We start from the raw sequence: 24,142 nt of genomic DNA, 5'->3' as shown, positions 1-24,142 counted from the left end.
GAACAGAAAAGGACCTCAATAGGTCAGGAGTTCAAGACCAGCCTGGCCAACATGGTGAAACCCTATCTCCACTAAAAATACGAAAAATTAGCCGGGCATGGTGGTGCATGCCTATAATCCCAGCTACTCAGGAAGCTGAGGCAGGAGAGTCGCTTGAACCCAGGAGGCACAAGTTGCAGTAAACTGAGATCGCACCACTGCACTCCAGCCTGGAGTGACAGAGTGAGATTCTGTCTCAAAAAAAAAAAGAAAAGGACCTTGGTAAATGTTATTTGAATCTGAGGCTTCTGTATTATTCTTCTGTGATCTCTACAAAGGGTCATATTTAGGTCTTGAGTAATATCTCTTTAAAATCCTATCAAACCCAATTTTAGTCCTGCAAATGTTGCTATAAGCTGTTTGAAGAATGTTGATTTTCAATGCTTAACCAAATTGGTATTCACATTCTCTCTTTAAATTCCTGGCTTGAATTATGTTGACTGGGGGTTGAAAATAGAACTTTATGATGAATAATAGATATTTCTACTTTGCTTTTTTTTTTTTTTTAGACAGAGTCTCACGCTGTCACCCAGGCTGGGGTGCAGGAGGGTGATCTCAGCTCACTGCAACCTCTGCCTCCCGGGTTCAAGTGATTCTCCTGCCTTGGCCTCCTGAGTAGCTGAGATTACAGGTGCCCACCACCATGCCCGACTAATTTTTGTATTTTTAGTAGAGACAGGGTTTCACCATGTTGGCCAGGCTGGTCTCAAACTCTTGTCCTCAAGTGATCTGCCTGCCTCAGGCTCCCAAAGTGCTGGGATTACAGACGTGAGCCACCGTGCCCAGCCCTACTTTGTTTTTGTGCAGTATACATCAGTAAAAAACCCTTTAAAAGACAGTACTCACCAATGGCAAAGCATAACCCTACATTAATTTAGCAGTCCTGAAATCTTTGTGGTATTTGTCTTTTATATATTTTTTCATAAATATTAACTTCATAAAGTTCATCTGGCAGGTACCATTTTAAAGCACTGTAGTTGTACTAAAACACTTGATACATGTGGTCAGAAAACTATGGCGCGTGGGTCAAATTCTGGCCTACCAGCTAGCTGTGTATGGTCTACAGGCTAAAAAAGGTTTTCACTTTTTTTTTTTTTTTGAGACGGAGTCTCGCTCTGTCGCCTAGACTGGAGTGCAGTGGCCAGATCTCAGCTCACTGCAAGCTCCGCCTCCCGGGTTCACGCCATTCTCCTGCCTCAGCCTCCCGAGTAGCTGGGACTACAGGCGCCCGCCACCTTGCCCGGCTAGATTTTGTATTTTTTTTAGTAGAGACGGGGTTTCACCGTGTTAGCCAGGATGGTCTCGATCTCCTGACCTCGTGATCCGCCCGCCTCGGCCTCCCAAAGTGCTGGGATTACAGGCTTGAGCCACCGCGCCTGGCCGGTTTTCACTTTTTAAAGGTTGAAAAAACACCAAAGAACATTTTATCAAAAATTCTATGAAATTCATATTTCAGTTTCCACAAATACAGGTTTATAGACACTCACTTATTTATTTCTGTATTGTCAGTGGGTTTTTTCACACTATAATGATGGCGTTAAGTGGTCGCAACAGAGACAGTCTGGCCTATAATGCCCTAAATATGTACACTTGGCACTTTACCAACAGTGCATGCTGACCATGGAGGTAGACGAGCTGAGTTTTGGTAATATATATCACTTATTTATACTCAGATGACAGAAATTCAGCATCCTTCCTGGTTTTCATTCTCATGGTTAAATAAATAAATAAATAAATGAAGTTCATCATCCTACAGTTGAATCTATAGATATTTTATTCATTTACTCATCTACTTACCACGCATTTATTGAGGACTTGGTATGAGCCAGGTTTGGGGCTGGATTCCATGAGAGAAGTAAATAAAAAGACTGACTCAGGACTGGCTAGGGTGAGGCAGACGTGGAGGAGGGAAAAGAAATTCCATCTCCAGGATGTCTCACCAGGTATTTTTTCTCTCTTCTTGCTGAGGAGACTATGCTAGTCATTTACAAAAGCAGTATAAGCTTTTTATTTATTTATCTATTTATTTATTTGAGACGGAGTTTTGCTCTTGTTGCCCGGGCTGGAGTGCAGTGGTGTGATCTCGGCTCACTGCATGCAACCTCCGCCTCCCGGGTTCAAGTGGTTCTCCTGCCTTAGCCTTCCTAGTAGTTGAGATTACAGGCGTGAGCCACCATGCCTGGCTAATTTTGTATTTTTAGTAGAGACGGGGTTTCACCATGTTGGTCAGACTGATATCGAACTCCTGACCTCAGGTGATCTGCCCACCTCAGCCTCCCAAAATGCTGCGATTACAGGCGTGAGCCACCACACCTGGCCTAAAAGCCATATAAACTTTTTAAAGCACCCATGAAAGTGTGCCACTATCATATGTCATTTTTATTGTACATTAATGGGAAATGTAGTATAAAATACATATGCTGCAAAAGATTTAGAGACAAATTTGGTTTACAATTTATTATTCTGCCTTGCCTCTATCTTACCTAGAGCCTGTTTCTTTTTGTTTTATTGGCAAGCTTTTTCTGTAAAGAAGTCGATAGTAAATATTTTAGGATGTGGTCCACACAGCCTCTGTGGTAGTTTCTCACCCCTGCAATTGTAGTGTGCTAGCCACCATAGGCTGGCCATAGGCTACTTCTAAATATGGCACTTTTTATGGTTGTGTCACTGAATTTCTTGCTCTTAACCAGGAGGCCTTTAGATTGATCAATCCCATATGGACAGGAACAGCAGATATATGAATATCCACAATGTGCCAGACTCTGGGCTGGGCACCTCACACACACTGTTCATTTAGTTTCTCTAACAGCCTCTTTAATAGAAAATAACATTTTCTGATGAGAAGTGAGCTCCACTTTCACCCTCCTGTAAACTTCCTGCTTAGGAACTCAACTGTGGCTCTCTGCCACTCCAAAACTTTTTCATCCCAAAGACCATGATTATCACTTAGTTAGAGCCGAACCCCCACAGGCTTACCTACAGCCTGTTTTTGTTTTATACCAGTGATTGACAAGCTTTTTCTATAAAGAAGTAGATAGTAAATATTTTAGGCTTATGGACCACACAACCTCTGTTGCAGTTACTCACCCCTGCCATTGTAGTATGCTAACAGCCATAGGCTAGGCATAAATGAATTAGTGGGTTTGTGTTCCAATACGACTTTATTTACAGACACTGAGATTTAGACTCATATCATTTTCACATGCCTTGAGACATTATTTTGCTTTTGATCTTTTTTCAAGCTTTTGAAAGTGTAAAAGCCATTCTTGATCCATGGGCTGTAGTCCGCTGACCCCTGCTTTTACATAGGTTTGATGAGCATTGGGATCTCATCTCAGCTCTGTGCATTAGCTGCAGCTGACCAGCAGATGGGGCCCTCTCTCATCAGCCCTTGCCTGAATTGTATCATAACGTAGGAAACAATACTCATGGTGATCAAACTCAGTGATCAGAAAATATGACATTCTCTGGAGATTATGATTTGAATGAGCATCTCTTGAAACTCTTCAACATTTTGAATGTTTTGAGGTTTTGTTGTTGTTGTTGTCGTTTTGAGACAGAGTTTCACTCTTCTTGGCCAGGCTAGAGGGCAGTGGCACTGTCTCAACTCACTGCAACCTCTGCCTTCTGGGCTCAAGCGATTCTCCTGCCTCAGTCTCCTGAGTAGCTGGGATTACAGGCATGAGCCACCACGCCCAGCTATTTTTTGTATTTTTAGTAGAGACGAAGTTTCACTATGTTGACCAGGCTGTGCTCGAACTCCTGACGTCAGGTGATCCTCCCACCTCGGCCTCCCAAAGTGCTGGGATTACAGGTGTGAGCCACCACACCTGGCCGAATGTTTTGAGTTTTTAATAGGTTAGGTTCAGTTATCTGGAAAATGCATGTAAGTAGATTTTATGCTGGATAAACAGGTGTTATTAAACATTTTTTTCTTAGCCTATAACCATTTTTTCCCTCACTCTTTGGAAAAACCCAACCTAAAACAATTGTTTTTAAAAATAAAACTTTGTAAAAAAGCAATAACTTTTAAATAAACTTTTCCTCTATGAACCCCACAAGTAATTTTTGAGTCCTGTGTTTATAATACATTTTGCCTTACTATATAATATATTTGGGGATAAATTTTAGATAATTGTTATTTTCAGGTATTTCATACTTTATCAATTATATCCTTTATACATCTTAATAATTTAATTCATCTGATATGCTCTAATTGAAAGTATTTAGGCACTGTTTCTTAATTAGTATTCTATAGCTCAGAATCTCCTGTTATACCAGCCTTTATTCTCGTTGTAACATAGGCCTTCATGAACCTAAACATTTAATCATTGTAATTTTTCCATACAGATTTTCATGATGTATTTTTAGATTTTAAAACTTTTAGCCAGGCGCAGTGGCTCACACCTATAGTCCTAGCACTTTGGGAGGCCAAGGCGGGCGGATCACCTGAGGCCAGAAGTTTGAGACCAGCCTGGCCAACATGGCGAAACCTTGTCTCTACTAAAAATACAAAAAATTAGCCAGGCATGGGGGCATGTGCCTGTAATCCCAGCTACTTGGGAGGCTGAGGCAGGAGAATCGCTTGAACCCAGGAAGGAGGTGGAGGTTGCAGTGAGCTGAGATTGCACCACTGCATTCCAGCCTGGGCGACACAGTAAGACTCTGTCTCAAAAATATAAATGAACAAAATAAGATTTAAAACTTTCAAGTAAAATTGATGGGTTGAGGGGTGGGAGTTATCATTTTAATCTCAGCAGTGTCATCCTGGCTGAATAGGCAGGAATGACCCAGCTTTTTGCTTCATGGTGTTTGTCATGTGCAAGCCCCACACTCCCCACGTGATGGAACGTGCAGGCTGAGCTGCAACTCTTACTTGCCCGTCATGCTGTGTTCAATTCTTTTCCAGGTGGTTTCCAGGCTCCTCTGTCAGTGGACCCCGCAACGTGCCCCATTGTCCCTGGACAGGAAATGATTATAGAAATATCCAAGGGACGTTCAGGGCTTGGTCTCAGCATTGTGGGAGGAAAAGACACACCTTTGGTAAGTTTCTAGAAGTAAAATGTATCCAGTCACAGAACTAGTTGTTGAGGTTAATTTTGACCCTGTACCATGACTCTGCAAGACTTGCCTTTTTCATAGTATGAGGAGAAAACGTGATTATAAGTAGATGTGCATCCATAGTCTAGCTAGTTTTCAAGTTTTTCTCAGTGTTTAATTTTCATCAGTGCTGGGCGCAGTGGCTCACACTTGTAATCCTAGCACTTTGGGAGGCCAAGGCAAGTGGATCGCTTAAACCCAGGTGTTCGAGACCAGCCTGGGCAACGTGACGAAACCCCATCTCTACAAAAGTACAAAATTATCTGGGTGGGCCGAGTACCATGACTCATGCCTGTAATCCTAGCACTTTGGGAGGCTGAGTCAGGCAGATTACTTGAGGTAAGGAGTTCAAGACCAGCTTGGCCAACATGGTGAAACCCTGTCTCTACTAAAAATACAAAAATTAGCCGGGCATGGTGGCACACACCTATAGTCCCAGCCATTCTGGAGTCTGAGGCAGGAGAATCACTTGAACCCAGGAAGTGGAGGCTGCAGTGAGCTGAGATCATGCTACTGCACTCCAGCCTGGGCAACAGAGCAAGATTCCATCTCTCTCACACACACACACAAATTAGCTGAGTGAAGTGGCATGCACCTGTATTTAAGGGGATGCCTCGCACATAGTAAATGTTCAGTAAGTAGGAACTATTGTTATTCTCGTCATCATTATTTAATGGAATGGTAGATTAAAAGTATACATCAGGCCGGCATGGTAACGAAGGCAGGTGGATAGCTTGAGGCCAGGAGTTTGAGACAGCCTGGGCAACATGGCAAGACCTCATCTCTACAGATAACGTTTTTTTAAATTAGCAAGGCGTGGTGGCACACACCTGTATTTCCAGCTGCTCAAGAGGCTGAGGAAGGAGGATCACTTGAGCCCAGGTGTTTCAGGCTGCAGTGAGCTATGATCATGCCACTGTACTCCAGCCTGAGCAACACAGCAAGGCCCTGTCTCTGTTAAAAAAAAAAAAAAAAAGTATACATGAATTATTCCAGCCCAGCAATTTAGGATTCATTTTACACTGACCATTTTCATATCTACTCATGATTTTTTTTTTAGAAATTGGTCTAGAATGTTACTGTTTCCTGGCATGATTGATTTTTTATTTTATTTTATTTTTTTTAATAAATAGAGATGGGGTCTTGCTATGCTGCCCAAGCTGGTTTTGAACTCCTAGGCTCAAGCGATCCTCCTACCTTAGCTTCCCAGAATGCTGCAATGATAGGCATGAGCCACTATGCCTAGCCAGGATGATTGCTTTTTCATTATTCAGTACCTTTTGTTTATCACTACTCAGTAGCGTGATTAAAATGAAAACTTTTCCTGGGTTTTGACTTACTCAAGACGTGATTAATCAATGCATGTGTCTCAGTGTGTGTGTGTGTGTGTTTAATACCTGCATATTATACAAAGTTAAATTGACACAAAAGGAAAATTGTGTGTGTGTGTATTTAATACCTGCATCTTATACAAAGTTAAGTTGCCATAAAAGGAAAAAAGTAAAAAATAAATCTCCCCCCTACGTTTTTGCCCTAGCTCTGCCCTTCACTACCAGTCCTTCGTAACACACCAGGGCCTCTCCCTAGGGACAATCACTCGTTAATGAATATGTTTTAAATGAATATTTTGGTATTTCTTTTGCCCATTTTATTTAGTAAGCAATAAATTGTACATGCCAGATAACACAAATATATCAGGGTCTATAAAACTATTTTTTTCCACATTGGGCAGTAATATAACATTTCTGTGGTGGTACTGTCGGGGGTGGGGAGATCCTATTCTACTTTTGTGTAATAAATATTAGTCCCCTAAAGCACTAGGAAACTCGAGAACAGCATAGGCGATTGAAACTAGGGTCTCGGCCGGGCGCGGTGGCTCAAGCCTGTAATCCCAGCACTTTGGGAGGCCGAGACGGGTGGATCACGAGGTCAGGAGATCGAGACCACCCTGGCTAATACGGTGAAACCCTGTCTCTACTTAAAATACAAAAAACTAGCTGGGCGACGAGGCGGGCGCCTGTAGTCCCAGCTACTCGGGAGGCTGAGGCAGGAGAATGGCTTAAACCTGGGAGGCGGAGCTTGCAGTGAGCTGAGATCCGGCCACTGCACTCCAGCCTGGGTGGCAGAGCAAGACTCCGTCTCAAAAAAAAAAAAAAAGAAAAGAAACTAGGGTCTTGATGATGCAGGAGTTTTCTCTTGACCCCTTTATCAGACTTGCCACAGGGGTACTCCGTTTACTTGGACCGCCGCACTCAGCCTGTTGTGGGAGGGAGCGCATGAGAGAGCAAGTGCAGGCCCCAGCTGGCCGCTTTGGGCGTTGGCAGGAGCAGGCTCTGTGGGGGTTCCCTCGGCCAGACCAGGTGGGGGTGCCTGTGACCCCTGAAGCCCCAGAGAGTATGTTACAATGCTCAGCTCCGCCGTACCTGGACAGCGGTGCATTATCAGTTCAGTGGGCCCCTTGCCTGTTGCATGGGGCAGCTGCTCCCCGCCAGCGAGGGCAAAGGGCCAGCGTGAGAGACTTTTTTGGGTACCCACACTGGGTGAGTCCCAAGCTCTTGTCCGGCGTCCGAGAAGAATTAGGTTGCACAGACACTTGAAGGATGGTGGAGAAGAAGAATTTTATGTAGCAATGGAAGTGGCTGTCAGTGGAGAGGGGAGCTGGAGAGGGGACGGCACAGGTGGAGTCTTCCCTAAAGTCCAGCCGGCTGTTCTCTAAAGTTAAGCCGTCTCTCTTCCAAAGCCCAGCCGTCCCCCTAAAGTGAAGTTGCTTCTCCTCAGTCAAGCCACTTCTCTCCTCTACCAAGTGAGTCTCTGAGGTCTTTGTAGGCACAGGATGTGGGGCTGGGTGGGCCGTAGGTAGTTTTGGGAAAGGCAACATTCGATTGGTAAAAAGATGTTACTCAGGAAGAACCAATCAGGAGAGAGCACACAAACAGGGATCGATGTTATCACTTTGGACCAAGGGTTTCAGGCTTCTAGGCTCAAAGGTGGGGTTTTGCCGGGGATCTGCCCCTGTCTGCCTAGAATTTCTCTGCCTCCTGTCCCGATCATTAATGCCTTTTACATGTTTGCTGGTCATGGTCCTTCCCTTTCCTACCTTTGGACCGAGTCTAGAAAATCCTGGCTTTGAGCCCCACCCTGCTAGTGAACCACCTCACCTGAACCTGAAAGAATTTTGTCTCCTTCAGCTTGATAAAAGTACTGGTAAAATTTTTCTCTGGAGTTCATGATAATTTGAAATGTCCTTGAATTCTCCTCTTGCCTTTGCAAGCAGGAGCTGCTGTGTGGCTTCATACATACAGGAATTTGCTCTGTGCTGTATCTTCTATTAGTATTTTTAATAATTCTTTGTAATTTTATGTCATCTGGTCTCTGAGCAGTTCACAGAAACACTTTGACTAGCACCAGCCACCCAGCTAGCTCCCACTTTATGGAGAAGCTCTCACATATCATCAACATAGGACCAGACCAGACCATCGTTCCCCAAACCTACATGTGCACTCCAGCACCTCGGACTTTGCCCTGCTTCCCTGAATTTGCTGTCTTCTGGCCTCCTCCCGCTCCCATCAAGCTTCTCTACCTCCTCTAAGCCACTCCTCTCCATGAAGTCTTCCCTGGGTTTCATGATCCGTCCTCAGCCAAACTCAGAGGTGATGCTGACCATTCCTCTCTTTTAGATCTCAGTCATATTCCCTCTCTACCATTTACTAGCTGGGGCAGATTTCTTAACCTCTCAGTCTATTCCGTGCTGTATTTACCAAGATAATAATACCTTGTAGACTTACTAGGATGATCAAAGAGATGAGCTTCATAGGATGCTTAGCAAACAGTGAGCAACTGCCCATGGCACATACCTTCTCCAACTCTCTGTTTTCACATATGCAAAATGACCTTAATATTCCTGACTTGTTGAGTTATGGTGAGGATCAGACATCTTATAAACAGTGAAATATATGTGTATATATATATATTCATCAAACCAAGGCCCCTAGTATTCAGAAACTACTGGTTGACCCTGAACATTGGGTGATGGCTCCTTCCCAAGGCCTGTTTCCACACTTTCCCGAGGAGGTGTTCCTGAATATTAAAAACAATAATCCTGGGAAATTACAGTTTAAATTCTGTAGTGAATTCCCTCATAACAGAAAATTAACCTTCTGATTATTTTTGTAAATATAAGTCTTTACATTGCTTTTTATATGGGAATAGATTTCCCGTAGTAAATCGGAAGAGTTTGATCAGCACATCCAGCCTAGCTGAATGAGTTGTGGTTTTGCTTTTGCTGCTGTTAATCTGACTTTGTTTTACCTGGATTGGTTGGCATACCTGAACAAGATGTGTCTGTGCTGCTCTTGGGTCTTCAATATTGCCTTCGTTTGTGCTGCTGGCTAATAGCTTGAGGGTTTCCATTGAATTCCATCACTTCCTACAACCTGGATGTGAGGCTGTTTGCTAAATACTGTACTCTCCTTTCCCTGCCACCATGAGGCAGCCAAAAAAAAAAAAAAACTATCTAGAGCTTCTTGAGGTTCGTAATATATAGTTCTGCCTTTTGAGACTGTAAATCCCATTGTCCTTGGAAGAATAAGCACCACTTAAAAATGAGGAATGGGACACAGCTTTTATTTCTTAACCTCAGGTACCTCATCAAAAGCCATAAGTTAGACTCAGGAGAAATATATAGGCCTGTCTGTCATTTCAGTGAGGCTGAACAGCAGGGGTTAGAAAGCACTTTAACAAATAAAGCTATTATTTACCACAATGCAAATCTTTAACTTTTCCTTTTTTTCCCCTTCCAAATGTTGACATGGAATGTGCAACCTAACTGATATTGTAGGTTACATTTTCTAATCAGGTCTTGGGATGGCATCCAGCTAGCAGAAAGTTAGCAAAGATGAGAGCGTATCAAAGGCAAATGGTGGAAAACATTGAGACTCAGTACAGAGGAACCTTTGCACATTTGGTTAGGTGATGCATCCTGACTCCAGCTCTGGCATGGGGAAAGAGGACATCCTGAGTTCTGGTGACCCTTAACATCTGCTCCAACCCTCCCAATTAAGATTTCTGTGTCTTCTTTGTTGTGTGTCCAAGAGATATTTTTGCTGTCTTTAGAGGAATTAAGTCTCTGCGACCTGATCTTGACACCACATCAGTCCTCTCTGCTATAAATAGTTTCTCTAAAGCCAAGACAGATGGTTTCTGAGATCACAGAGGGAGATCTCACTTAACATCCCATTGTGTTTAAATCGACCTTTTAAAATGCCGAGGTAATGATGAGGGTGAACCTCTTGGGAAGGTTTATAAGCACACCTGGACCCAATCCTCAATGACAGACTTCTGCCTGTTGTTTAATCTTGTGATGTTGCTCCCAGGCTTGCCTTTGGTGGATGTGGCTCTTCTGTGATAGGTTGCATATGTTTGCTCAAGGGCTGCATTTTGCTTAGTGCTAAGTATACAAAATTGAGTGAGATAACCCTGTCCTCAGAGAGCTCACACATCCTCAGTCATCGTTATTGACTTTTAGTGATTATGGTCTAATATAGGAGATAAACCAATGAAAAGTCATACTAATGACTATTAAAATAGGCGCTTCCTCTGGAAACCAGAAAACAGTAGAGCCATGGCCCCCACTTTCTAGATTTAATTAATATAAGCTATTTGTTATGTTTCTTATAAGCCAGGAAGCCAGATAAGGCACATTGGATATCAGAGGTAGTATATTAATTCATAATTTTTATTTCCTTCTATCCATCAATCCATCCTTTCATTCTGTCTTCTATCTCCCTCCACCCCTCTGGTCTTGTCAGAGTGTTGAATTTGCATGAAATCCTACAGCTTAGAGAACTCATCCTACTCTGTCAAATGAAAGACCAAGGCCTCTTACCTTTTCTGATGTTTGCATCGTATTCCTTAAACTGCTCCCTGATGTCCTTCAATGTCCGCTTCTCAGAAATGTATACTTATTGACTAGAGGTTTTATCAGCAATATCCTTAGAAGTAAAAGATAGCTCTCTAGACTCATTCATTGGGGTTATTATCAGGCTTGGGAATTATAGAGAAGAAAAACTTAAGAACTAAATCCTTTATCTTGGATTATTGGTAGACTTGAACTGTTTTTGGAATTGAACAAATGAAGCGGAGAAAGAATGAGAATGGGGTCTCTAGGACCCTCTTTCTATGCATTTTCCTTCCCTGAGATCCATTGCCAGAGATCCCAGGCTATGAACGAGATCCCAGGCTATGAATCCCAGGATATGAATGAGAATGGGGTCTCTAGGACCCTCTTTCTATGCATTTTCCTTCCCTGATACCATTGCCAGAGATCCCAGGCTATAAATAAGGGATTCTACCAAACCTAAAAGACACCATAGCAGAGTAATGATGCTGGTTCTTTGGCATTAGAATCTTAGATCTTTTACTGTGGGACCCTGGGCAAATGACAGCTTTTCTAAGTTAAATCTGCGTCTTCATTTGTTCCACTGTGGTGATAACAAAAATCTACCTCTTAAGATTGTCATGTGAATTAAGATAATGAATATAAAGAACTTTGCCCAGTCCCTATGTAAACTGAGTTCAGTTATTATTAATTATAAACATTTGTATTAAAGTAGATCCTTAACTATCTTTGTCTGTGTGTCTTTGGTATATTACCCGCACAGTGAAATATGGCTTTGTTTCTAGACAATTGCGTATTTGTTTTTCAACATCGAACTTTTAAAAAGTGATTTGGCCAGGCACGGTGGCTCACACCCGTAATCCCAGCTCTTTGGGAGGCTGAGGCATGTGGATCACTTGAGCCCAGGAGTTTGAGACCAGCCTGGGCAACACAGTGAGACCCCATCTCTTATTATTTTTAAAAATAAAATAGGCCGGGCACAGTGGCTCATGCCTGTAATCCCAGCACTTTGGGAGGCCCAGGTGGGTGGATCACCAGAGGTCAGGAGTTTGAAACCAGCCTGGCCAACATGTCAAAACCCTGTCTCTACTAAAAATACAAAAATTAGCTGAGCATGGTAGCACGTGCCTGTAGTCCCAGCCACTTGGGAGGCTGAGGCAGGATAACCACTTGAACACAAGAGGTGGAGGTTGCAGTGCACCAAGATCACACCACTGCACTCCAGCCTAGGCGACAGAGACTCTGTCTCAAAAAAAAAAAAAAAGAAGAAGAAGAAGAAGAAGAAATGAAGTGATTCAAGGCCAGGTGCGGTGGCTCACACCTGTAATCTCAGACCTTTGGGAGGCTGAGATGGGAGGATTGCTTGAGGCCAGGAGTTCTAGACCAGCCTGGGCAACATAGCAAGACCCCTGTCTCTTCAAAAAAAATTTTTTTTAATTAGCTGAGCATGGTGGTGTGTGCCTGTAGTCCCAGCTACCTGGGAGGCTGAGGCAGGAGGATGGCTTGACCCTGGGAGGTCAAGGCTGCAGTGAACTATCATTGTGCCACTGCATTCCAGCCTGAACAACAGAGCAAGACCTTTTCTGTTAAAAAATAAAATAAAATGTGATTCAAGCACTATTCCCTTTTTAGATTTAGATATTCTTAATGATAAAAAGTCCTGCGAATATCAGAGTTGGAATTTTTTTTTTTTTTTTTGAGACGGAGTCTCACTCTTGTCGTCCAGGCTGGAGTTCAATGGTGCTATCTCAGCTCACTGCAACCTCCACCTCCCAGGTTCAAGCAATTCTCCTGCCTCAGCTTCCCACATAGCTGGGGTTACAGGTGCCCACCACCATGCCCAGCTAGTTTTTGTATTTTTTAGTAGAGATGGGGTTTTGCCATGTTGGCCAGGCTGGTCTTGAACTCCTGACCTCAGGTGATCCGCCCACCTTGGCCTCCCAAAGTGCTAGGATTACAGGCGTGAGCCACTGTGCCTGACAAGAAAATGACATTTATTTATTTATTTATTTATTTGTTTGTTTATTTATTTATTTTGGAGCCAAGTCTCACTCTGTCACCCAGGCAGAAGTACCGTGGTACAATCTTGGCTCACTACAGCCTCCGCCTCCCGAGTTCAAGTGATTCTCCTGCCTCAGTCTCCTGAGTAGCTGGGACTACAGATGCGTGCCACCACGCCCAGCTAATTTGTTGTATTTTTAGTAGAGATGGGGTTTCACCATGTTACCCAGGCTGGTCTCAAACTGCTGAGCTCAGGCAATCCACCCACCTCAGCCTCCCAAAGTGCTGGGATTACAAGTATGACCCACTGTGCCCGGCCAAAAGTTAGAATCTTGTCATTTCTCTCAAAATTTCAAATCCACATTTTTTTCAATCACCTGATTTAATCCCAATTTAATTCATTCTTATTAAACAAAAGTTCTATAGGGCAGATACATTAGCAAGAAATATCGTGGTAGACATACTGTCTCCCATTTGGGTACTATGTGGCAAAATTCATCTATCTAGAAATTGAAATAAAGAATACCTGTTCTTTAGCTATAACCATATGTTGTTCTGAAGTGACCTCACTTAACCCCTCATCATGTTGCATTCTGGTACTGCTTTTGATAATTTAAATGTAGGACTACAGTAACTTAAACCACTGGATGTTTTTGAAATAAGCAGAATAGAAAGCTATTTTGTATTTGATTAAGTGTTTTATTTTGTTATTCCCCTTGACATGAACTTTGTACAGTCTATTTCATGAGGAGTGTGGTTTGCTTTGGCGTGTGATCCACCAAAGCCAAGCTCCTTTTATTGTTATTGCTTAAGTCATATATTTTTATACAAAACATCTTATTACCTTAGTTTTATTTTAAAATCAAAGCAGAGTTTGCAAAAAGTCTATGAATCACAGTGAAAGAATGTTAATGAATAGTACCTTTGAATTTCCAGATTTGGACATTTCTGGTCTTAAAGAATATGGATATAAGCAAAAATATTATGTAAGCTAAGTCAAATTTAATAAATAAGAACCAAATGGAACTGTGGGGACTTATAAAATATAATGCAAATCTTATACCATTTCCTTAAAATAAGTCTATATTTCTGTATGAAAATTATATTCATATTGATAAGTATCAACTTTTGTTAAATGAAGACTTGGGTAAGGGAATTCCATTTTAAATAAATATAAAACCATTTCTTTTTTGAGCTTAAGAAGAGAAAACTTGTTCAGTCTTGAAATGTAAACCATTTTAGTATATTTATAGCAGTTCTTATATTAGCCATGTATTGCTGTGATTTTATTTCACATATTAGTTACCTGTAAATATATGTGATAGTTTGCAGTCCCTGAGTCTGGGTTTTAGGGTTGCTTGCATAGTCCATTGCGTTAAAAAACACACGCACAGCCAGGCACAGTGGCTTATGCCTGTAATCCCAGCACTTTGGGAGGCCAAGGCAGGATGATCAGTTGAGGCCCAGAGTTCAAGACCAGTTTGGGCAACATAGTAACCCTGTCTCTACAAAAAATTAAAAAATTATCCAGGTGTGGTGGTGTGTCCCCTCTGGTCCCAGCTACTCAAGAGGCTAGGCAAGAGGATTGTCTAAGTCTGGGACCTCAAAGCTACAGTAAGGTATGGTACTGCCACTGCGCTCCAGCATGGGTGACAAACTAAGACTCTGTTTCTCTTTTTTTTATTTTTATATTTTAAAATAATTATATAGATGGGGTCTTACTCTGTTGCTCAGGCTGATCTCAAACTCCTGGGCTCAAGCAGTCCTCCCGCCTCAGTCTCCCAAAGTGCTGGGATTATAGGCATGAACCACTGAACCTAACTTAGGTTCTGTCTCAACACACACACACACACACACACACAGAGAGAGAGAGAGAGATTAGTATTATTTCTTCCAGTGTAACTGAGTATTTAATCTTTTTTATGTCAAAAGAGCCGCCATTATTTATTGCTGTTATAATGCTCACTTATGTTGTCTATAGCTTATTAGCTGAGAATGTTTCAAATATTTCAAAACAGTAGGTACTGAACATTATAATCCATTTTCTTCCTTCTTGAGGGATTTTGTAAATGCGTATTAGGATATATAGACCAACTCTGTGTTTATTTTATAGCAGAGTTTTGTAAGGGTCAACTGAAGTCTGACTGTGTTGTGAGATTTTGGGGAAAATCTGTGCAGTAAACTAATTTATTATTTGTGAGCTGAACAGAGTATCCAGATTTTTTAAAACTATGATTTCAAGTATGATTAGTAAGTTCCTTTGACCCTTGCTGACTTCCCTTGTACTGCTATAGTCTCTCAGATTTTCTGAACAGAAACAATTATCTGTTCAGCCTATGGAACTGGCAGGCAAAACAACATCAACTCGGCAAACACTGTGTATCTTCGAAGGCAATAATCTTTTATTGTGACTCATGGTGGGAAGGCAGTACATTAAATGTATGCTTGAGTGTTAGACTCATCCAAATTGTAAGACTGTTAAAAATAAGAAAAAACATTATCTTTAAGTATAATATTGATCGACTATATTCTGCCTCAGGTCCTATATGCTCTTGTGAGATACTGAAATTAAGTAGTGCTTAATCTTTTGCTTCTAGTGAATCAATGAGGTGATACCAAATAACTCTTTATAGCAAAGAAGAGAAAAGTTCATGGTCCAAAGGTGGAGAAGAAAAGTAACTTTCCAACTCATCTTGAATCATCTCTGCATTTTACTTTTGTAATTGGTTCAAAAAATATAGATCCACAAAATGCATTGACATATAGGCATAAAAATACGTGCCACAGCATAGAGGAAATGCATTTTAAAGTTTCCCATCCTTGGGTTCATCAACCCCTGCCTCATTGTGGCAAGGACAATAGAGAGCTGCGTTTGTCAGCATGAGTCCTGTCATCTCTATTTGAGAAAGCATTTGTCTGCATTTCTGTCTTTCACATTGTGCTCCCCAGTTTTACTGTAAAGTATCACCAGGGAAAAGCAACAGTAGGAGTTATAGTCGATTCTCATTGTTCTCAGGAGTTGTATTTTATAAAGTCAAGGCAAACACTGATTAGTGAAGGGTGAACCATTGCTGCTAGGGGAAATGCAGAGGCAGGTTCTACCAAGCTTCTAGTCAACATTTTCAATAACTCATCAATACATCACTTTGCTTTATGTGTGTTTCTGCTTAAAGACACCTTATTTAATATATAGTGTTGATTCATTAACATTGAACGCATGACCAGCAGCACTAAAACTCATGCCTGAACACAACTTATCTAACACACATACTTTCTCAATGAAGCACATCCTCGTCTTATTGTACTTAGGAACACTGGACAGAACCCCAGCACTATGCTTGGGTGCCATTTTAAACAGAAAAAGCACAAAATTTAAAAAAAAAAAAAAAGACACTAAGTAGACCATGAAAAGGGTTCTTTACCCGTTCAACTATGGAGCTGGCAAGCAAAGCAACATAAAGCAAGAAGTATGGGAACTGAAGCAAGAAGGGAAAGTAACACCTTTTTCAACTCCAGCTGGGAAAAAGGAAATCAGAAGACTCAAATTTTCTACCACTCTGCACATTTCAGAATGACAGCAAAAGTGCTGAGAGCATTGATTTGGGGGTTACAAATAAATGTTAGGGAGTAGATGGATTCACAGATACAAAATCCATGATCAGTGAGGATTGTACTTGACCAAGAAAAATCAAAATGTCTGGGAATGAGACTCCTGCAGTCTGGCTTAGAGCTTGTTGGTATTCACATGGTCCTTTGAGCTTAATCCTGAGTAGTCTGTGACTTGGGAAAAATAATCTAAAATATCCTTGTAGTACAATCTTTCTTGAAAGATTATATTTCAGTTATATTTTGGGATCACCATAATAACAGAAAAATCAGAAATGAAAAAAATGGACCAAGACTGGTGTCACTCATCCTTAGAGTCATGATTTTGATCACTCTGACATAGATGTTTTATATACTAGATACGCCCCTTCAAACTTAGTATCTATGTTAGGAGCTCTCATGAGCAATTACTCAATACCTGCAATTTAGCTGACACTTTACTTGGCATATAACCCCATCTCATCCTGAAAATCTAAAAGAGGAGATTTATTAGTTCCATTTTGCAGAGGCAGAAACACTGGCTCAGAGAGGTTAAATAACTTAATGGAAGTATCATAAATCTATGATAAGTGGCAGAGCTAAAATCTGAACACAGGTTTATCTGGCCATAGCCAGTACTCTTCCCAGCCATACATCGCTGGCTTCCACTGTTTGCAGGCTGGAAAATTCCTCTGGCAACCTTGATAGAATCTGTGGTACATTGAAACTGGCTATATATGCTGTCTCAAATTAAAAAAAAAAAAGAAAAAATAGACTATAAATTTTATGCAGCTCTTTCCAGATCACTTGAATCCAATCTGACCAATAGTGACAAAAGTAGCACTGTCTGACTTTTAAGCCTTGGTCTCAAGAGGCCTTGCAATTTTAGCTCTTGCTCTCCTGAAACACTGCCACCCTGTGAAGAAGTCTGGACTGGCCTCCTGGAGGATGAAGCAGCATGTGGAGAGACCATGTGGAAGGAGAGAGGCCCAGCCATTCCAGCTAAGGCCCCAGACATGACAGTAAAGCCATCCAGGACACAACCAGCCTGGGTTAACCTGACTGCAAACTCACTTCAGAACCCAAGCAACATAATGTAAAGCAGAAGAACTGCACAGCTGAGCCCAGCCCAAACTGCAAACCCATGGAATTGTAAACAAATAAATAGTTGTTTTAAGCCACTAAGTTTTGCAGCCAAAGGTAACTAAAACAGAGTCTGACTCCAGCCTCCATAGCTTTCATATCTTGTTCAACCTATGGAAGTTAGGATTCTTCTGACCTACCATTTAGAAGAAGGTTTTATTCTTAGGCAGGACCTAAATATCTGTATAAAACGATGACTTTCTCTGCTTCACTCTACACAACATTTGGATCCATAGAGGCCTAGAATTTTAGAACTGGAATGACTTTAGAAGTCACGTAGTTCAGGCCAGGTGCAGTGGCTCACCCCTGTAATCCCAGCACTTTGGGAGGCAGAGGTGGGGCAGATCACTTGAGGTCAGAAGTTTGAGGCCAGCCTGGCCAACATGGCGAAACCCCATCTGTACTAAAAATACAAAAATTAGCTGGGTGTGGTGGCACATGCCTGTAATCCCAGCTACTCAGGAGGCTGAGACATGAGAATCACTTGAACCCAGGAGGTGGAGGTTTCAGTGAGCCAGGATTGCACCATTGCACTCCAGTCTGGGTAATGGAGAGAGACTGTGTCTCAAAAAAAAAAAAAAAAAAAAAGGCATATAGTTCAACTCTGTGCTTTACTGGTAATATTAGTGAGTGTCATGAACAAATTGATCCAGTTGGTTGCCTGGAGAGCTGTCAGAAAATTTAACTCCTCTGACCCCCCAGTCCTGAGTCTTTTCTTTCACAGACTACTGCACTTTTTTTTTAAAATCACATTCTAGTTGAATATAATAGGGAAGCTCTTTTAAATTTTTAAAGCGTTTGGTCACAAAGGCTTTAGGATGGAAAAGAATTGTGTTCTAAAACATTCATCTTTTTTTTTTTTTTTAAATTCTACTCTGTTAACTGAATCCTTTTTTATATATAAATACAGTTTGGGGTCTATCAACTTTACTCAAAGTGAAATATACTTTAGAAATTTTAACCTAACCCTTTCTTTTTAAACTCTGTAACTGTAGTAGACATCACAAATCAGTAACAATGCATAACCATGTGTTTTTCAGTGTAGATTTGGATGTAGTTTTGGTCTGCACAGCACTGGATTGAGGATTTTGCCACCCCCACCATATTATCAATCCTCATTGGTTTACAGCTTTCCAATTGAGAAAGTCATCTACTGTGTAGAAGACGTGGCTGTCTTTATGATTTCTGAACAGGGACAGCCATAGAGGAGAAAACTATTAAATGGTTTTTAAAAGCTACATCTTTCCTCTAAGGACACAGATCCAAACCACAGTTTCTTTCAAAGGAAAACCTTATTGACAATTTAATTTTTTTTTTTTTTTTTTTTTTTTTTGAGACGGAGTCCTGGCTTCTGTTCGCCCAAGGCTGGAAGTGCAAGTGCCGGATCTCAGCTCACTGCCGTTCCGCCTCCCAGTTTCATGCCATTCCCTGCCATCCCGCCTCCCAAGTAGCCTGGGACTACAGCGCCCCGCCATCGTCGCCCGGCTAGTTTTTTGTATTCTTTAAAGTAGAGATGGGGTTTTTCCACCATATTAGCCAGATGGGTCCCCGATCCTCCTGACCTTGTGATCCGCCGCTTCGGCTCCAAAAAGTGCTGGGATTACAGGCTTGAGCCACCGCGCCGGGCCAGACTATTTTATTATATACTATATTTTCAACATTTTTTTTTTTTTTTTTTTTTTTTTTGGTCCTCATGGATTTTTCTTGTTAGGAGGGACGTTTCCCCTAATGCAGGGTAATAAGACATAACACTCTTTCTGGATCACTGGTAAATATGTTTTTCACCTCAATGTGAGATTTAATGTGAAACTTTTCTATAGTTAAAATGTCCCTTAGGAATTTTGTGTGTGTGTGTAGTGAGTGCAGGTAGAGACTTTTATGAGTATGGCAAAGATTGAGTTTAATTCCAGAGTGATCAAATTAAGTAAAACATGCCTGCAAGCAGTATAATTAAGCCATATATTCATAGTTCTTTATAATAGTATCTACATATGATTCTTTGTCAAAAGTTTTGTCCTAAAATGCTTCTTAAAACAATCTACTAAATATCTAGAAATGTGAAATCTCATCTACTAAAATAGTTCACCCACAAAAGGGTACTTATTGATATCCTTCAGCCCACAGGAGACCCTTACTTAATTTTTCTAACACCTGGCTTCTTTAAGTGTTATGAGTCTATTGTGACAATAAGATTGCCTTTTGCTAAATGACTGGGGTGTTTATGAGTTACTTTATCTATCTGTTGGCAGCTTGAACAATAAAAATGGTGATTGATGAGCTGAAGTGTCTGGTGACATTGACTCTGTCTAAGGATATACTATTGCATGTTGTGAAATTCTTTTCCAACAATTCAGAGTTTAAATCCCCTTGGAGGAGTTTGGGATTTTTGTGGGGCTCAGTGATAATTAAGTCCCTCATACTTGGCTCTCTTAAATTGCTCTCTAAGCTAAAGTAAACTCCTCTGGAAACTTCAATGGATTTAAAATCCATTTGTGATGGGTATTTTGGTTGTGTGTCACTAATATTTTACCACCAGAAGCTTGGTGTCTTACCCCATTTTCTGCTGCTATAACAGAATATCTGAGACTGGGTAATTTATATAAAAAAAGAATTGTATTTGGTTCACAGTTCTGGAGGCTGGGAAGTCCAAGAGCATGGAGCCAGCATCTGGTGAGGGCCTTCATGCTATATCATCCTATAACAGAAGTTGAAGGGCAAGTGAGCACATGAGGCAGAGAGGGAGGGGCTGAACTCTTTTATTAGGAACTCACTCCCAAGATAGCAGCATTAATCCATCCTTGAGGGCAGAGCCCTCATTACCCAATCACACCTTAAAGGTCTCACCTCTTAATAATGTCACAATGGCAATTAAATTTCAACATGAATTTTGGAGGGTACATTCAAACCATATAATTGATTTTGTTTGGAGTAAGATTATGACACACTAGCTTTTCCAGTCTCCCCTTTCTGAGTCATTGTAACCTCTTTATCTATCTCCAACCAAATTCTTTTTTTTTTATTTTTTTGAGACGGAGTCTTGCTCAGTCGCCTGGGCTGGAGTGCAGTGGCCGGATCTCAGCTCACTGCAAGCTCTGCCTCCCGGGTTTACACCATTCTCCTGCCTCAGCCTCCGGAGTAGCTGGGACTATAGGCGCCCGCCACCTCGCCCGGCTAGTTTTTTGTATTTTAGTAGAGACGGGGTTTCACCGTGTTAGCCAGGATGGTCTCGATCTCCTGACCTCGTGATCCACCCGTCTCGGCCTCCCAAAGTGCTGGGATTACAGGCTTGAGCCACCGCGCCCGGCCCCAACCAATTTCTTGACAATCATTTAATGAACGTTTATTGAGTGCCTACTGTGGACTTGGCACTAGAATACAAAGATGAGTTGGAAGGAGCCTCTGTCCTGAAGGCTTCCATCAAGGATGGGAGGTGGCACGAGGCATTGAGCCCTGAACAGACATTCGTGATGCTGTGATAAGTTCAGTGTACTAATGAATTTCTTGTGGCGACTCACAAGAAGAATCAATCAACTTCATCAGGGGAGAGAGGGAAGATGTCATAGAAGAGGTGGCACTTATAGAATTTCATGAAACAAAGGAGGTAGCAGATAAAAGAAAATATAACCCTCAAGCACTTGGTAGCTTATACTTCAAATACAGATATACAGAAAAGCTCTACAAAAATACACAAAAAACTTAATACCGTTTGTTTCTAGATAGAGAAATTAGGTGGCTGAGGAACAAGTGCTAGAGAGATACTTATCAGTGAATACTATTTTGAATATGGTACCATGTGAGTACATAATCCACGTTTAAAAATAAATACTCTCTTAGGAATGGAGATATTAAGACAGTAGTTGCTTTTTTTTTTTTTTTTTTTTTCTGAGACAGAGTCTTGCTCTGTCACCCAGGCTGGAATGCAGTGGCACAGTCTTGGCTCACTGCAAACTCTGCCTCCCGGGTTCACATGATTCTCCTGCCTCAGCCTCCGAGTAGCTGGGACTACAGGCGCACACCATCATGCTCAGCTAATTTTTGTGTTTTTAGTTGAGATGGGGTTCACCATGTTGGTCAGGCTGGTCTCAAACTCCTGACCTCAGGTCATCCGTGCACCTCAGCTCCCAAAGTGCTAGGATTAGAGACGTGAGCCACTGTGCCTAGCCTAAAGACAGTAGTTTCTTAAGCAACATGATGAATTTGCTAGCCAGCTACTTATTCCTGGTTGTCCATTTTTTCTTTAATGTTACAAATATTTATAAAGATTTAATGTTATAAATGTTTAATTGTGGAATAAAGGGAGTTTTCCTTGGTTAAAGGTGTTTCAGACAGACTGATGAGGGAGAAGTTTTTAAGCAGAAGACTTCCCATGTCTCTCAAATCCTGTCTGACCCTCTGGCTATGAGAAAACCACTATTTGGGAGATTCCCCAACTCACTGATTAAATTCTTCACTGGCTGTAGAGCTAGCAAGTCAAATGAGTAATTTTAGAGTGTCCACGCCGGGCATGGTGACTTACACCTGTAATCCCACCACTTTAGTAGGCTGAGACAGAAGGATCACTTGAGCCCAGGAATTTGAGACCAGCGTGGGCAACATAGCAAGATCCTGTCTCTACAAAGTATTTAAAAATTAGCCCAGCATGGTGACATGTGCCTGAAGTCCTAACTACTCAGGAGGCTGAGGTGAGAGGATCACTTGAGCCCAAGAGGTCAAACCTGTAGTAAGCTAGGATTGCACCACTGCACTCCAGCCTGGGCAACAAAGCGAGACCCTGTCTCAAAAAAAATAATAAATAAATAAAATGTTCAAAAAGAAATCACTGGTCTTGTCTCAAGCAGTAAATAAACAGGTCATCTTACTTACATTTCTACTGTCCCAGTGAAAATCACACAACTACCGGAAGGAAATTCATTTTTGACTCTTTGTCAGTCTTGATCATCTATAAATGATCCTCAGTTCTGTGCCATTAATTGATAGAAATTAATCTTTTTTCTTGGGCTGAACAACTTTTTGTTTTGAACATCAATGTATCACTTGTATCTATTATAATGTTTTGTATTTGTCTTAGAAAAAAATCATTAAGTGAATAATATAGGTGCACAGAAATAGGACTGAAAAGCTGAAGGGAAGGAAGGAAAGAGATAAGAGTAATAAATGGGCTGGGGCGGCGGTGGCTCACGCCTGGAATCCCAGCACTTTGGGAAACTGAGCTGAGAGGATCACCTGAGCCCAGAAGTTCAAGACCAGCCTGGGCAGCAAGGCAAAACCCTGTCTTTACAAAAAATACCAAAAAAGCACAATTAACTAGGTGCGGTGGCACACGCCTTGGTCCCAGCCACTTGGGAAGCTGAGGTGAGAGGATTGCTTGAGCCCAGGAGGCCCACTTTGCTGTGAGCCAAGATCGTGGCACTGCACCACTCCAGCCTGGGCAACAAAGCAATACCCTGTCTCAAAAAAAAAAAAAGAATAACAAATGGAATTAAGAGAGGGACTCTGTTAGAGGTTGGGAGGGGGCCTATGCATCATGCTTTCTATAGTGCAAACCCCTAACCATGTGCCAGCACTAGCTAGTGAGATCTGTAGATCATTGCCTCACCTTATGAAGTCAAAGAAAGGCTTCAACTTCTGCTTCCACAAGTCGTCTTTTTGTTCACTCTCTATAAAATAATCAACTCATGCCCTCAAGGTTTCTGCTGTGGATTTGAGGTGACAATATTTCAACAGAATTGATGCCATATGGAAAATCTCAAGCTAGCTTTTGTACAAGTACAAAATCAAATATTCAAAACAGATGAGAAGCTTGCTATGGTGGTGGGAGCACAGGCTTTGGTGTTAAACAGTCCTGGAATGGAATTTCATCTCTCCTAATTAGAAGCTGCAGAGAAGTCAAGTTTGAACCCTTACGAGCTTTCGTTTCCTCAGCTGTAAGTGAGACTAATAACACTGAATTTGATGAGTTGTTACGAGGATTAAATGGGACAAATGGGAAGTGTGTAGCATGTGTGGCACATAGATGTAAAATAAATAAAAATGGACAGGTGCTATTAAAAATACTACCTAGCTGGGTGTGGTGGCTCATGCCTGTAATCCCAGCACTTTGGGAGGCCGAGGTGGGTGGATCACTTGAGGCCAGGGAGTTCGAGACTAGCTTGGCCACCATGGTGAAACCTCATCTCTACTGAAAATACAAAAATTACCTGAGTGTGGTGGCACGTGCCCGTAGTCCCAGCTACATGGGAGACTGAGGCAGAAGAATCACTTGAATCTGGGAGGCTGCAGATGATGGGCTGCAATGAGCCAAGATCGCACCATTGCACTGCAGCCTGGGCAAAAGAGTAAGACTCTGTCTCAACCAAAAAAAGAAAAAAAAAAAAAAAA

The 24,142-nt window shown here is 41.7% G+C and overlaps 1 protein-coding gene across 6 annotated transcripts in view; it reads left to right on the top strand.

Annotated features, from left to right (window-relative positions):
* The window catches only part of PATJ (PATJ crumbs cell polarity complex component), a 441,042-nt gene that overhangs the window by 347,303 nt on the left and 69,597 nt on the right, over positions 1 to 24,142 (top strand). For all 6 annotated transcript variants that reach the window (XM_017877225.1, XM_017877223.1, XM_017877224.1 and 3 more), the window contains one exon: positions 4,949 to 5,082. In XM_017877225.1, coding sequence (XP_017732714.1) covers positions 4,949 to 5,082 — 134 coding nt within the window. The remainder of the gene's footprint in view (positions 1 to 4,948; positions 5,083 to 24,142) is intronic.

The sequence above is a fragment of the Rhinopithecus bieti genome, unplaced genomic scaffold (genome assembly GCF_001698545.2).
Source record: "Rhinopithecus bieti isolate Rb0 unplaced genomic scaffold, ASM169854v2 scaffold_6380, whole genome shotgun sequence".
In the NCBI taxonomy this organism is placed as follows: domain Eukaryota; kingdom Metazoa; phylum Chordata; class Mammalia; order Primates; family Cercopithecidae; genus Rhinopithecus; species Rhinopithecus bieti.
The sequence above is the reverse complement of the archived record's forward strand: the minus strand, read 5'-3'. Positions and strand labels throughout refer to the sequence as shown.